At 37.8% G+C, this 15,573-nt stretch overlaps 1 protein-coding gene across 1 annotated transcript in view; it reads left to right on the top strand.

Annotated features, from left to right (window-relative positions):
- tafa5a (TAFA chemokine like family member 5a) overlaps positions 1 to 15,573 on the top strand; it is a 108,451-nt gene that overhangs the window by 27,207 nt on the left and 65,671 nt on the right. The window contains exon 2 of the mRNA XM_079263029.1: positions 15,376 to 15,525. Coding sequence (XP_079119155.1) covers positions 15,376 to 15,525 — 150 coding nt within the window. The remainder of the gene's footprint in view (positions 1 to 15,375; positions 15,526 to 15,573) is intronic.

The raw sequence follows: 15,573 nt of genomic DNA, 5'->3' as shown, positions 1-15,573 counted from the left end.
GATGTTTTCTTATTTTCCAAATTTATAGTTGCTACCGCTGCTTCTTCATATTTAAATAATGAAAGACTCAAGGACTGTTATCTATTCCATGTGCTTTCTTGGGTCACTATCTGTAGCAAACTGGATATTCACATGAAGCCTTGAAAAGACATAAAACATCCCTTAATGCAACATCTGGACTTTCATCTGCCAATGATTTATGGAAGATATCTTCTTTTGCCCGTTGAACCATGTTTTCTTCACCTGTGGCATGACTTATGTAAAACAGATCTCAAATGGAAAATTCTGAACTTGGTTTATGCCTTTTGAATCAAGTCTGTGAAAGCAAGACATGTCAATAACCTGCAGGACCATGGCCTTTGTGCATTAGAGCATCATTTATGGCTACTGATGTAATCAAAGCTAAACTTCACATGGATGACCCACCACGACGATTCAGCTTCAAAAGTGTGGAATTAGATGCATGCATACAAAACCGAAAACACTTGAAGAGATGAAAATGAACCAGAAGTTCTCGCTATTTTCTTTTACTAGCCATCATACACGTCGGATTCAAGAGAAACGAGCACATTACAGCGGCTGTTTTCTGTAGAGTTAATAACTGTTTAAGATTCTCATTATGATCATAGGCAAAATGCAAACGGCACAGGAAAAACACAGTTTGGGAATTACGCTTGTGTCATCTCCTTGCATATTGAAAGGAGGTGACTCAAACGCCACAGATATGTGTGTTCCAGTGTGGGCAATTTATTTTAAAGACAAAAAATTTTAATTGAAGCAGAGTGAATAGGCTAATAAGACGATCACAAAATCCTATTAAAGAAGGCCTTATTGTGGGAGATAACTGAGACTGCAAGTCAACCAAAAGCCCTGTCGATTATTGTTCTTTTTGCCTTGTTGCACTTTAGTAGATAACATGAAGTAATTTATATACACTCAAATTAGCATTAACAGTGCTAAATCTTCATAACATACTGCTGTAAGGCTCCAAGAACAGTTTGCTTTGATGCCTTTTGTTTTCCTGAAGCAAATATCATGTATAGAAGACCTGTAACTTGCAGGTTAATAGGTCTGTTGACTTAAAGCGTAGGATCACTGTTTTTAACAGGGTTTTTGGACCAGTTAGAACAAGGTTAACTGTTAGAAACATGGTTCCCTGCTCTACAAAAGCTTTGGTTCCCCAGACATTAGTTGGTTGCGCAAAACAGAGTCTCGTTGGCATCCAGGAGATCACTGAAGGAAAAAGATCTGGAGACATATTTATTTCATAAAGATTTTTGTGGTGTAAAAAGAACTGAGGGGAGTTTGTCATAGATTAACATTTGCTGTACAGTTAGGTTTGCTGTCACAAAGTTCAGCAAATCAAAAATGTTTCTTACTGAAGTGCATAACATAATGTAACAGTAAGAATCAACTGGTGGCCTATCAGACATATCATACAATGTGAAAGACAGAAAATAGGTTTTATGGCAGAGATGACCTATTGAATTAGAAAAAGGCTTATAGTGTGCAATTTCTGTTTTTATCAGCTTTAATCTTTGCAACTGGACACTGTTGGACCCTCAGTCTTGTTCACCAATATCCTGACAGTCTAACTACCATACATCCCTGCTGGTGACAGAGATGCACCGATGAGCAACTTTCTGCAATCACTCTCATGTTTCTGGTTTCTATATCCCACCTAGGATGTCATGAAAGGCCATAAAATCTCTACTACATAATCCTCTTAACCCTAAATGAGCAGCACATGGTCTCAGTTTTTATTTCAGAAGCTCCAGTGAGTTTTGTTTTGTCACCTGTTTAAAGCAGACACCAGTCAAAACTGACTTTTTTAAACTCATTAAAATAAGAAAAACAGTCAGTTTTGGGTCCTAAAATGCAGCTATTTGCTTAACATTATTAAAACACCATTTATTGGGATGGTGATGAATACTGCAAAAACAAGTTATCATTAGCATAACTACAAAACGATGTATTGTTATTGTAGCTGCACTGTGTTGGTGTTGATACGCTGCTGAGAATAGCTGCTGTATGCAGTTCCTTTGAATTTAGGCATTTATCTTTATAAGGGAATATCGAATTATTAAGGAACTCCTGAAACACAAATTTACACAAAATATGCCATAAATGTCCAGAACTGAAAATTGCCCTTGAAAATGCCACATAAAAGAATGGAAAACCAGTGGGAGATGGGCAAAGGTGGGGAGCAAACAGAGGGACAGAAATATTTGAAGACAGATAGGACTGGTCGATGCCTAGCAGACATAGTTTTATATGTGTGTGTGTGTGCGCGCGCCAATGTGTGTGTGTGTGTGAGGATGTCTTTATGCCCCAGCTGAGTCTCAGCAGAGCAGCAACACAGAGGCCAAGTTAAATGAAGAGGGGAGATTAAAGGCAGTGCAGGGGCCTGCAGCCTCTGTATTCAATCACTGCTCTCTCCAACACCTCAGCGTGCATGCTGATCAAGCTGCAGTGAAAGGAGCCATGCACCCTGCCACTCCCATACACAAGCAAACAGACCACACACTTGTGCTACGATGAGACGAGGTTCTTACCATATTAGATTAATAAGATTACAAAAAGACACTGTAATCATAGTATTTAGCAGTAAAGTGTTTTTTTTTTCTTTTTTCTTAGTGATCTGTGAGTTCTATAGAACTTTAGAAAGCATTTGCAATTTTATGTTTATTCCTTAAAATAATCTGAATTTAGATATTTGTTCAAGGTTATGAGTAATAACCTTTAACAGGTTTATATAATGGAAATAACTGAGTAGTTCTTGGAATCAGGTAGTAAAGCCTGCAGTTTTCACTGGAAAAAAATAGAATTAATGAATAAAAAAATAAAACTCGGGTGGATTTATGCCAAGATACTGAGTTTTTGTGCTGTTGTCAACAGTAGCAAAACTGTAAAATAAAAAAATAAAAAATACTAAAAAAAAACATATATTGCTGTTTCTCACTTGTTGCATCATCATCCCTGCAGTATATTATTACACACTCATGTAAGATTAAAGGCTTTCCTTGATTTTTTTTTTTTTTTCTTCTTCCTAGAATGCAACATCGCAGCGTTTGTAAGACCTAAGCACACTTAGCCAAATATGGTAAGTGTGTGAGAAGTGAAGACTAATAAACGACCAGGACCACTTCGCACAAAGCAAAACATTGCTACATTTAAAATTAGGGTAACACATCACTTTCAGATATGATCCAGTATGATTCTTATTGAACTTATTGAATTTTGTCTAAATATAAAATGCAACTTGAACCCATAAGAACCCAGCGCGACACATGATGCATACAGTTTCTGAGACATTCGCCATCACTTTATGGTAAAAACTGTTATTTTTGTCTTCTCCCTCTTAATGGACACAAGAAAGCACAACATTACACTATAAAAAATGGTAAATATCCCTAAAAAATAAATGTTGGTACTTTATTTTACATTTTGTTAAAGGGACAAATAAATGACAAACTCAAATTTAAAAAAAAAAAAAACAAAACAAAAAAAAAAAAACTTTCCAATTTTTTTTTTTTTTTTTTATAGGTTGGGTCTTTTTAGGAGTTAACATGTAACAAAATTTAAATACACAATACTGGTAGTAAAGAAATGAAAAGGAAAAAAAATCGCAAAAACAGTGTCCTGTAAGGGTTAATTTCTTGCAACTTGGTGCACTTTCAAGTCTCGCCATGTCATTACCCCCCCCCCCCCCCCCCGAAAACAAATGACAGCATTAGTGAAAACTTAAAAAAAAGAAAAAAAAAATCTTATTACACAGATGTTTTAGAAACTTTGCACACCATGAAAATGGGAAGAACCTTAGCATTTCACCCTGTTTACTACCTGTTGCAGCCTGAATGAAGAGTAAAATAAGGCATAAGGAGACAAACTCACCTCAGGTAAAGTTGACCAAATCTACTAGTTATGGCTCTTTAAGTGGTTTAAATAAAAAAAAGTAATCATAAAATCATATATATGTACATGATTTTATGGTTTTTTTTTTTTTTAAAAACAGAAGAAGTTGTCAATATGCATTCCTATGCAAGCATGAAAAAAAAAAACTATACGTGTTTATCACCTGACCACACATGCTGAACACACACATTGTGGATACTTTATTATAGATTTTCACACATTCAAGCCCAGTTGGCTGATCAGGGGCCTAATGTTATCTGACAGAACTTGCTTCTCTTTCCCGAGGGTGCAGAAAAAAATGACTACGTTTACCCGAAGGTCTTTAGTCTGCAAAATCGTAGCAAATTTTAAGAGACTTCACCTTATCATCATTGCCCTGTTGTGATGTATCCTCAGGGGAGGACAAAAACAGGCTTAATTACAGCGGTGAGATGGCGCAGCTATAAGTGTGTACACACATAAGCTTTCCTGTGTTACTAAGGGTTACTGAGGTCATTTGCTCTTCCTTTTCTCCTGCCGTTTTAATTGATGATTATTCATTGTTTCATGCCAACACCCTGTGATTAAGCAGAGTTCATTACTATAAAACACTAACACTGGGGAAAAGAGGCCACCTCATGGGAAAACGGCATTCTTTACATGCTTTACACAAGGTCACAGCATGAATAAGGGGCCCTAGCATCATTATGAAAATTCTATTTGGATAAAAAAAAAGCAAAGTTGAAATCCAAGGAACACAAAGCAGAAAGACGTTGCTTTCTCAGATGTGCCTTTTTTCCACACTTTAAGAGGGAAATGCTAAGACAATCCAGCCCATGTACTGGGTCTCTTGCTCCACACAATTCTCACATGTATATGCTGCCTTTAAAAAAAAAAAAAAAAAGCTGTCATGACAATATGAGCAACTACACATCTATTCAGTGCATAATTGGCCCTCAGAATGTCAAGCTAAGCTTTGAACCGAATGCTAACATCAGCATGCTAACATCCGCAGCAGCACTGTAAATGCCTATATCAGCATGTTAATGTGCTGCCACTTCTTATGCTAAGTGTCAGTGTTTAGCAAGTATAATGTTGACCATGTTCATTGTTTCAGTTAAGTGTGTTAGCATGCTAATATTTGCAGATTATCTCACATACATACAATATGAAGAAATCCTCAGTTCCCAGTTACATATATACGTACAATATGTATGTATGTAACTGGGAATTTTTTGAGGATTTTTTTCTCTAAAAGTAACAGGCAAAGGTTTTTCTAAGTTCACTTGGAGCTGCTTTGCCTCCTTCAGCCAACTATCGTTTATCCAGATGTACAGCGTGAGACAAATGGAGGACTGAAGTCTATCTTGTGGTTATATTTGGCATTTATATGCTGCATTTACGCTTGTGTTCTTTTATGCATGTGTATTCCTGTGTGTGTTTGTGTATTAGTGCTTCGGTAGGACTGGTGCTTGCCCAAGCATTTCAGGGGAAAATGCAGCAAAGGAAAATCAAATCACTTTTCCGCATAGCAAGTGAAGCGCTCATACAAGCTCGCTTCACCCAAAATAGATCAGCCAGACCATACTTCCCTCCTTCCTTCCCTCCCCTCATCATGATGAGGGAGTGCTCCCAATGAGAATTGTCTCCAGAACTTTCTGACTCGCAGTGGCATCAGCACCGTATTAATAATTTCAAACGAAGCTTTGTGATGGTTTTTTTGGTCACACTGTCACTCTGTGGAATGAAAGTCTGCTGATGCTTCTGAAGCAACAGTTAAAGACTCTGAGATCCAGAAAAGGAAACTAAATTTGATTTTTCCATGAGCTGAAGTGGACTGCAATGTGAAAAAATGCATTAATTTTGTGTTGGAGCATTAAATTAATTGGCTGCAAACAGAGTATGAGGGGAATTTTAAATAATATAGTCAACAATATGTAATGCAAAACATGTCCTACCCTGCCCTTAAATATAGACAATACATACATTTCACTATATACGATGTGAGGTAAACTCAAGGCTTTAGAAATGAAAATAAGTAAATAAGTATCTAATTGAAAGGGAAAAACCTTCAACTTGATGGGGACTGTGTTCACTGGACTGGAGTGGTGGAAAGGGGTCATGTGGTCATATAAGTCCATATTTACCCCATTTTATAGTGATGGGACCATCAGGGTAGTAAATGTAGTGGAAGGCGGGTTGCATCCTTCATACTAATGGATGTGTCTGTAAATTGCCCTGAGATGACATTGATGTGAATGGATGACTGTAAAACATTGTGGGGGCAGTAGGATGTTTTTTAACCGCATTCAGCAACATTATGTGTTCTCACAAAGAAGTCATCTGACTTTCTGAAAATCCAGAATGACCAGGTTTTTACACCAACTACATAACCTGATGTCAGAACTGTATTCTACAATGAGAATGCTGGGATTTATACGGATCAAATGGTTAAAGAGCAGTTCAGGGAGCATGAGACAGCATTTTTACACAGGTTGGTCACTGCAGAGACCAGATCTAAACTCATATTAAGAACCATTGGGAAGAATTCACATAGCAGATGTGTTCTCCAATTAATATAAGATGTTGGCGTAAAAAATTGGGGCTCGGCTAGAAAAAATAATGAGACTATTGTCATTTTTTTGCTAAACAGTGAAGGCTGAATTAGCTGTTGTAGCAAAAACAAACATATATGGCGTTAATATAAAAGTCCTTTATTGTTATGAAATTTAGAAAAAGGCCAGCCACTGATTGTTTTCTGCCTTAAAGTCATCTTGCCTGATGTTTAACTCATGTATCATTGGTTGTTCTTCCATTGCATGTAAAGCTTGAATATCCAAATATCAGCCTTACACCTTTCAGAGGAAAGCCTCAGCAAAAACGTATTCCTTCCTTCTTATCATACTTTGTCAATAACATAACTTTTCCTTCATTTGTCCCCTAAGTCAGACATGTGACTGTTCGTCTTTGTAGAAAGGGTTAAAAATAGTTTTTTATTTTTACTTTTGCACACAGTACCATCAGAAATGAAGAATTAACAATCGACATAAATTCCAGACACTAAGGAAAGACATAAACAAGTTATTCTACTGTAGCAAGATAACATCAGTTTCATTTCTGTCCCGTCAGTATTAAGCTTGAGCCAACAGTCTGACTTAGCTAAATAAGTGGAAAGAGCCTGTGCATTAAGGTAACAAAATTTACTTTCTAACTCTTCCTGACATCAGTAATGAACTCATTTTGTTTTAATCTCCTCAATGTTTTTCTTGGCTGACGCAGGGAATTCCTGCAATTTGTTGTGCTGGTTTGCCCGGCAGGGTTTTCTGTGGAATAAAAGCCACAGTACATTAACTACAGAACCTCGACTCTTTTCCACTAACAGGCCTGGTTTGGTACAGGATGGGTCTGCTTTTTGTTTTTGTTTTTTTTTTTTTTTTTTTTGTTCTTTGTGTTTCCACAGGACAAAAATGAGGCATGTGCCAGAATATTCATCCCACCTTTTTGAGACCCTTCCATTGGAGTCCCAATTACACTGATCTCATCCAAAAGGACTTGGAGCTTGACATACAGGTACATCTCAGAAAATTAGAATATTATGAAAAAGCTCAGTTCATTTTGCCCGTCATTTTAGAATGTGAAACCCAAGTATTATCTAAATTCATTACACATAGAGTGAAACATTTCAAATATTTATTTCTTGAAATTTTGATGATTCTGGATTGTTGATACTGAAAACGCAAAATGGAGTGTGTCAGAAAATTAGAATATTACATAAGAACTATGGAAAAAAGGATATTTTAAACAGAAATGTCAGGCTTCTGAAAAGTGTGTTCTTTTCTTGAATGACTGCATCAATGCGGCGCGGCAATGGAAGCGATCAGTGTGTGGCACTGCTCAGGTGTAAGAAAGCCCAGGTTGCTTTGATACCTTCAGGTCATCTACATAGTTGGGTCTGGTGTCTCTCATCTTCCTCTCGACAATACCCCACAGATTCTCTATGGGGTTCAGATCAGGTGGCCAATCAAGCACAGTAACACCATGGTCATTGAAGCAGCTTTTGGTAACTTTGGCAGTTTAGGCAGGCGCTAAGTCCTGCTGGATAAAAAAAAAAAAAAAAAAAAAAAATTGGCATCTCCATAAAGCTTGTCAGCAGAAGGAAGCATGAAGAGCTCTAAAATGTCCTGGTAGATGGCTGTGTTGACTGTACACTTCAGAAAACACAGAGGACCAACACCAGCAGATGACATGGCTCCCAAATCAGCACTGACTGTGGAAACTTCCCACTGGACTTCCAGCAACATGGATTCTGTGCCTCTCCACTCTTCCTCCAGACTCTGGGACCCTGATTTCCAAATGAAATGCAAAATTTGCTTTTATCTGAGAAACAGTCCAGTCCTCCTCCTCATTAGCCCAGGTGAGATGTTTCTGTCGTTGTCTGTGGTTCAGGAGTGGCTTGACACGAGGAATGGGACATTTGTATCCCATGTCTAGGATTCGTCTGTGCGTAGCGGCTCTTGATGCAGCTTCAGTTCACTCCTTGTGAAGGCCTCCAAATTCTTGAATAGATGTTGCTTGACGATGCTCCTAAGGTGCAGTTCTGCCTTTTGCTGGTGCACCTTTTCCTTCCACTCAACTTTCCATCATTATGCTTGGATGCAGCACTCTGTGAACAACCAGGTTCTTTAGAAATGACCTTCTATGGCTTTCCCTCGTTGTGGAGGGTCAATGATCGTCTTCTGGACATCTGTCAAGTCAGCAGTCTTCCCCATGATTGTGTAGCCATCTGACCCAGACTGAGAGACCATTTAAAGGTTTCGGATACCTTTGCAGGTATTTTGAGTTATTTAGTTGATTAGGGTGTGACACCATGACTTTCTAAAATTGACGTTTTCATAATATTTTAATTTTCTGAGACACTTTTTGGGTTTTCATTATCTATAAGCTACAATCAAAATTTCAAGGATTGAACATTTGAAATGTTTCATTCTATGTGTAATCAATCTATAAAATATATAGGCTTCCCATTCTGAAATGAGTGACAAAAAATATTGAACTTTTTCATAATAATCTAATTTTCTGAGATGTACCTGTTCAATGTTTAAATGTATGTTGGACTTTTCACTGTTTTAAACCACATGCCAAGTGTCCGCCATTCACATCCCTTATTGTGTCATTTCCATTTTTGTTATAATTTAAGATAGCTAGTTACAACTCCCAGTCAATAAAAACACCTTCTCTGTGCATTTTAATCTCCCTAAACTCCTCCACTGTTCATGTATTGCAACTGAACAAATTTAAAAGTGCTTGTCCTTCTCTGTAAACCTGAGCAGATAGTGTCATGACCAGAACCAAAAATGCTGTACAGAAGATACTCTTCACCTTCATTCTAATTTTTCATTTTCCCTACACTAGTAATCAGACCTTTTCTAATAGTTTCATGACATACCTTGAAATTATACACTGTTAAAGCTTGATTTTGGTGCCCATGCTGGTTTTTATCATTCGGTTCACACACAGACTGAGGTGATGTTTGCAGCATTGTGATGAACAGTTCAATCTGTTTCAGGTTGCCAAATCAAACTGCTGTTGGCTCCCTTCTCAATTTCAATGCTCATGTGTGAAGTAATAGTGGAATTTATCCCATTAAGTTATGTACAATTCAGACTCTGAGTCTTGCATTCCCAATTTCCCAACTGTGTTTCCGCCCTATTACACAGCTCACCCTATCCCACTGTTCCTTTGGTGCACTTTTAAACATCAGGGACACACTGTTCTGTCCTTAGACTGCTCTGTCCCCACCACCGTCCAGACTATAAAGAAATGTTAAATCCATGCTAAGTGTCTGCCTATATTGTTTTTACATCTCTTGAAGATTTCATTCCGGCGCCAAAACGTCCTCCTGCTCTTTTACCTTAAGCTGTGATTTAGTTTTCCTTGCTCTTCGTCTTTTTACAACTCACTGTTCAGCTGGGCTCTTCCAACCTCTAATTAAGCATGTTTAAAGGAGTCATTTAAAAACTAGCCTGCTGGGCCTCGGGGCAAAGGGACGATATCAAGGTTCTACTAATGCAGCATTTGGACTCAAATTGGGATTTCTGACTGGCAGTCCTGGCGCTGGACTCTCTTCTCTCATCCTAAACAGTTGTAGCATGCTGGATTGATATAACATCCCAGTCTGCCATGTACACACACACACACACACACACATACACACATACATACTCTGCCTCCTCAGCAGAACAGATGTGATGTCAGTTTCCAGCTATGTCAAGCTGCCATGCAGCGTTTCTGGGTTAAGTAGAGAAGATGTGGAAAATACATTTTTGTTAGGACGATTGGAGCCGTAACATGCGTTATTTTGATGCTTAGGAAAGAGCGTATCTGTTGGTTGGCATTATCCCGGCTGCACACATGAGCCATTTAGATTCCTCTGAGACACCATGACAACGTTGTTTGCTTATTACACAGATCAATATGTTATATTTCAGCGTTTAAGGCTTCTCACCTTTCACAGGATATTTTTTGGATCTGCTTGTGATGTTGCAGTGCTCTGAGGATGCTGATGTCAGGATCTTGGCTGGCTCAGACCACAACAGCCTGAATACTTTCTGCTACACAGGGCTCACATGGCCCGCTGGCTGTTGGAAATTAAGATGTGATGAAGCATTTCTAAGAAAAATGCTTGACTTCATCAGTGTTTTCCCCATATGATGTCATAACCAGAAGCTGCGGCAAAAAAGTCAATGCATGTTCATGAATGAAACACATTCAGGCTGTTAAAATGTTAAGGTTTTTAGACATTAATAAATTGATGCTGAGGAAATATTTACTGTGGGCTAACAGGAAAATGCAGCATTGTTTGTCACATAGAGATGAATTAACGGTCGTATGATGTCACTGCTTACTTTTCCTAACTGATTGTCATTGACTGGAAATATTGCCAAAAGTCACAGTAGAGCTCTTCTCTCTTATTTCATGTGCACAATTATGTGGAGATAGCAATGCAGATACATTGAAAAATAGGGGTGAGAAATAAAATAGCAAAAATTTTTTGCTTCACAATTAAATTTTTTGTTTTTTTCTAATACAAACAAATAACCCATTAATATTTTACAGTTTTGTTTTTAGTGCACTATTTATTTGTTTTCTTAGGCATTATATCAGCAGAATGATGGTCTGGCTGCTGTGTTGTTTTTTTTCCTAATTGAAATGAAGAAAATTGACTTGCAAAAACAGTTATTTTGTTGTTTAGTCGACAAAAATCAGCAATATTGAAAAATCATGAGAATCGCAATTTAAATAGAATTGGCACCCAAATAATTGGAATCGAATTGGGAAGAAAGCATATTAAAAAAGAAAGCATATAAAGCACATATCCGATCCGTGATTTTAAACGTTTAATATGTGTATCACATGGAAACTTGTATCTAATGAAAGTCTAGGTATTATTGGTATTATCTGCATTTAGGTTTGCTGAAAACCTTATGAGTAAAATTGCCAGTGTCAGCTGTGGCAATAAGTATGTACGTCCCTAAAATAAAATCCATGATATTTAGCCGTTTGGAACCATCTGCTGTTGTGTTAATATTCAATCAGAAAAAAAAAAAACATTCTGTTTGTGCATCTTTATTTGCATGCTGCCAAAAGTGTGGCTGTAAAAAAATCAAGGCTAATTAAAAAGCACACAGCAGAAAAAAAAAAAAAAAAAAGCAGACATAAAAACTATACTTACCTCCCCTCAAAAGCCTAAACCCCATATTTTATAAATGTATAAGCATTTGATTCTGCAAACTGAGACAACAATGCTATTTCTACTGAATTTAGGCAGAAAAAAAAAAGTAAATTTCTTGAAAACATGCTTACAGACACCCAGGTAAAAGATGTCATGTATCCTTCTGCTGGAAATTTGCCGGACTTCTGTCAGGATGCTGTTAAAGGCAGAGCAGTGGTGATGTGCTGAGGAGTGAGGGGAGAAATAATAAAGCATAGGAGCATGTCAATAACATTGCACTGTATTAGGTCATACGCTTTGCCACGCGCATCTATCTTCTGCTGCAGTCAGAGCCTTCATTTCATTCTAGGGTGGCCACACATACATTTTAATCAACCATTTGGCTGGCCAAGCTGACAACTGCTCAACAACAGAAGCCGATAAGGGTGATAATAAATCATACTGGTACATGCTTTGGGTTAGTTTGAGGACTCATGCCAGTTGTAGATTTTTCCCACGATTCATGAGGCCATTCCAGAAAACAGGATTACTGTTTCCTCTCTTCATGATCCAATTTCTACATTGGATGACTGGAAAAAAAAAATTGGATGGCATCCTGCCTTTTTGCATGTTTGAAAGCTGTTAATGAACGGTCGCTCAGAATTTTAATTCGGAACAAAAATGTGTGTAAAGGAGACTATTTGATCTGATGTGTGGTCATGCTGTTTGGTGTACGCTCTCCGGTGATGTTTGCTAACCTTCTTTGCAAATCTGTTCAGGCCAGTATTAAGAGTAATATTGTTTTGGAGTGACCAGGTTCTTCTCATTTTTTGCCCCCCCCCCCCCCCCCCCCCCCCCTTCTTTAGCTCACAGTGTTTTTTAGTGGATGTTGGCATGTTATCATAGCCTCTGTGCTCCAGAGGCAGAGTAGCGGGATGCATTGAGTGATTTGATTCAGGAAAGAGGCAAGTCAAATCCTAAAATTTTGGGGGAACTGAGGACAACTAAGCCTAAATTTCTTTTTTTATTGCTTGCAGTAATCAAGTTGCTTAAAATTTTAATTTACTCTCTCACTTCCTTATGGACTCATTCCTGAGATATCGGAGATTCATGAGCCAATTATTAAGTATCAGAAGGGCACAATCAGTACCCTTAAGTGAAAGTTGAATTTAAAATGAAGACTAAACTAATTCCTTTGGATAATGACACTAATAAACATTAAGTATTAATATTTGTAAGCTATATTAGATGATAATGTACTCATACTGACTGGCTGATAAGTCGACTTGTTATGGTGCAGAATAAAGTATCTCATTAAATGGTTGATGGAATAGCATGCAGTCCAGATTACCAGGAAATGAGGCCTAATTTTGGTGGATGTCCCTGGTTTAGTGAGGAGTCTCAAGTTAGACATTGAAATTTCGGCTGATTTTTTTTCCCTGAGAATCAGTTCATCTTAGCTTTGCCTTTTATGACTTTTTTGTAAAACATAATGAATACAAACCTTTTGGGGTTTTAAGCTAAATGCTGTCATTCATGGACCGTTTTGAGTTTGATCGTATTAATGAATTAACACATGGACGTGTGACATGTGAAGCAGAAATGGACAGAACAAATCTTAAAAGCTGAAAAGCTCATGCAGGGATGGTTCCCCGAACAAGATTAAGGTCATTTTTATCTACAGTCGATATGAACAGACTAACAGCCAGTACATCGTGACAGTCTTTGCTGGATTTCTTCTTGCAGACATGTCCTAAAAATTCTCCAAGCAGCAACCGTTCAACAGCTGATCTGGATAAACTAAAGAATTTGGAAATGGTGCTAGAGGGCAGGCACTTTACTCCTGTTTATAAAACGTTTATGTCTAGATGAAGGCTGTCAGACATGACATAAAAAAAGAGTGTGTGTATTATGTGCACACACATAATACACACATACTCTGTGTGTCTGTGTATGTATATATAAGTGTCTTCCTTTATAACTGCTGGGACAAAACTACTTAGAGAAGTATTAAAAACATGATAAATATCCTGTTAAGGGACATTTAGTGACAAATAAAACATGCAAACAGTCATGATTTTGAATATTATATATATATATAATATATATATATATATATATATATATATATATATATATATATATATATGTTTGTGTGTGTGTGCATATATATATATATATATGTGTGTGTGTGTGTGTATATATATATATATATATATATATATATATATATGTATATGTGTGTATATTATGTAATCCCACAAAAATCAGTCATTGCAGTCATATAAGACATGAACATGAAAAAGAAATTAATTCATTTTCCTGCTAACTAAAGCTGTGGCTGCTAAAACAAGGCAAGTGTTTGATATGCAGTCAATTAATGAGCTCTGTCGACTTGAGATAGAGGAAGAACCGAGAATCGCAACATCTAATCAGCCACAGTCTTTGAGCTTGTTGACTTCACACATGGTGCGTCGGAGCCACAGCTATGTGTGAGATTACATAAGACATCCAAACAGTCTGTCGAGCTCGTCGCAATGGAAGATTTCCAGAACGAGTTGGTCATGTGCACAGAGATTCGGACACACATGCAGGAGCTTACATGACAAGTTATCCGGTAACACCTGAAGAAGTGCAAAAGCCCAATAAAAAAAATAAGGCGGGATGGTAAATCTTTTTCAAAGTATTAATATTTTATATCTCCTGGTGAAAAATAAATGCACAGCTTCTCATAAAAAAAAAAAAAAAAAAAAAAAAACTTGTTGATTTGCAGACATTTTATTGAAATAAGCAGGAAAATATGCAAGAAGCTAAATTTTGTATTCACACAGCCATTTTCTCTGCCGGTGACCATGGTCACCACAGGTACCGCTGTGTGGATGAATCCTGATAGATCCCCATTACCCTGGGTGTGACCCCTCACAGCTCAGTTCATTAAGCGAGCCACCCAAGTGTTCGGGACTCAAGTCCAGATTTAATCACAACTTCCATCCTCTTGCCAATCACAATTAGATCCTGATAAGCCTCTCCAGGATGGCACCCGAGGGCCTCTACACACAGACAAAGGTTAATTTGTGAGCAGCAAGGACCCGGCTACAAGGCCAAAGGTCACCTGATTGAATATATGAAAGGATGTGTGTGTGCAAGATGGTGGTGCTTGGAAGCAATTACAAACTTCATCAGTATTCATGTGTTTCATTCATGGGTAATGGGTATATTACTTAGAAAGAGATGTGCTGATTGGATGTGGTCTTGGGAAATAGCTTCTGGGTAGTTTTTTTTGGTGACCGAAATCTGAATCCCAGTTCTTTAAAAGTTTCTTTTCACACACCACAATGTTCCCTCTCTCTCTTTTTTTCCCCCCCAAGCAGCTCCAGCAAAGTTATTTTAGGACTGTTTCAATTAAAAACAAATATGAAAAACTCTATTTTTACTGCTTATCCAACGAACTGAAAGTCATTTATGACCATTTTTTTTAAGTGCTTTTGACAATGTGATGTCTTAAACCTGGTTTATAAAGTGCAACTCTTATGGTTTTGTCTACTTTGGATTAATGTAACCATTTAAACTTCTGTTAAATCCTGCCATTGATGAAATGAACATATCCAGTAGTTAATTATGCCAACTAAAGCTAGAAAGGATCTTGGAAAAAGAAAAAGATATACAATTGGACACGTAATGGATTTCAGAGTGTACAGACTAGTTTATTGTGCCCTGTTTATGATTGCATCTTTCTGACCTCGCATCCTGTGGTGCAATGTCATTTCCAGGCCAGCTGGCAGCGGGGACATGTGAGATTGTGACGTTGGACAGGGACAGCAGCCAACCACGGCGGACCATCGCCAGGCAGACAGCCCGCTGTGCCTGTAAGAAGGGCCAGATCGCTGGAACTACAAGAGCCAGACCCGCCTGTGTGGACGGTAAGAGGAGGGGAGAACCTGGCTCTGCTTGCTTTGTATAAGGGGCCA

The sequence above is a fragment of the Telmatherina bonti genome (assembly GCF_933228915.1).
Source record: "Telmatherina bonti genome assembly, chromosome: 23".
Taxonomy (NCBI): domain Eukaryota; kingdom Metazoa; phylum Chordata; class Actinopteri; order Atheriniformes; family Telmatherinidae; genus Telmatherina; species Telmatherina bonti.
The sequence above is the reverse complement of the archived record's forward strand: the minus strand, read 5'-3'. Positions and strand labels throughout refer to the sequence as shown.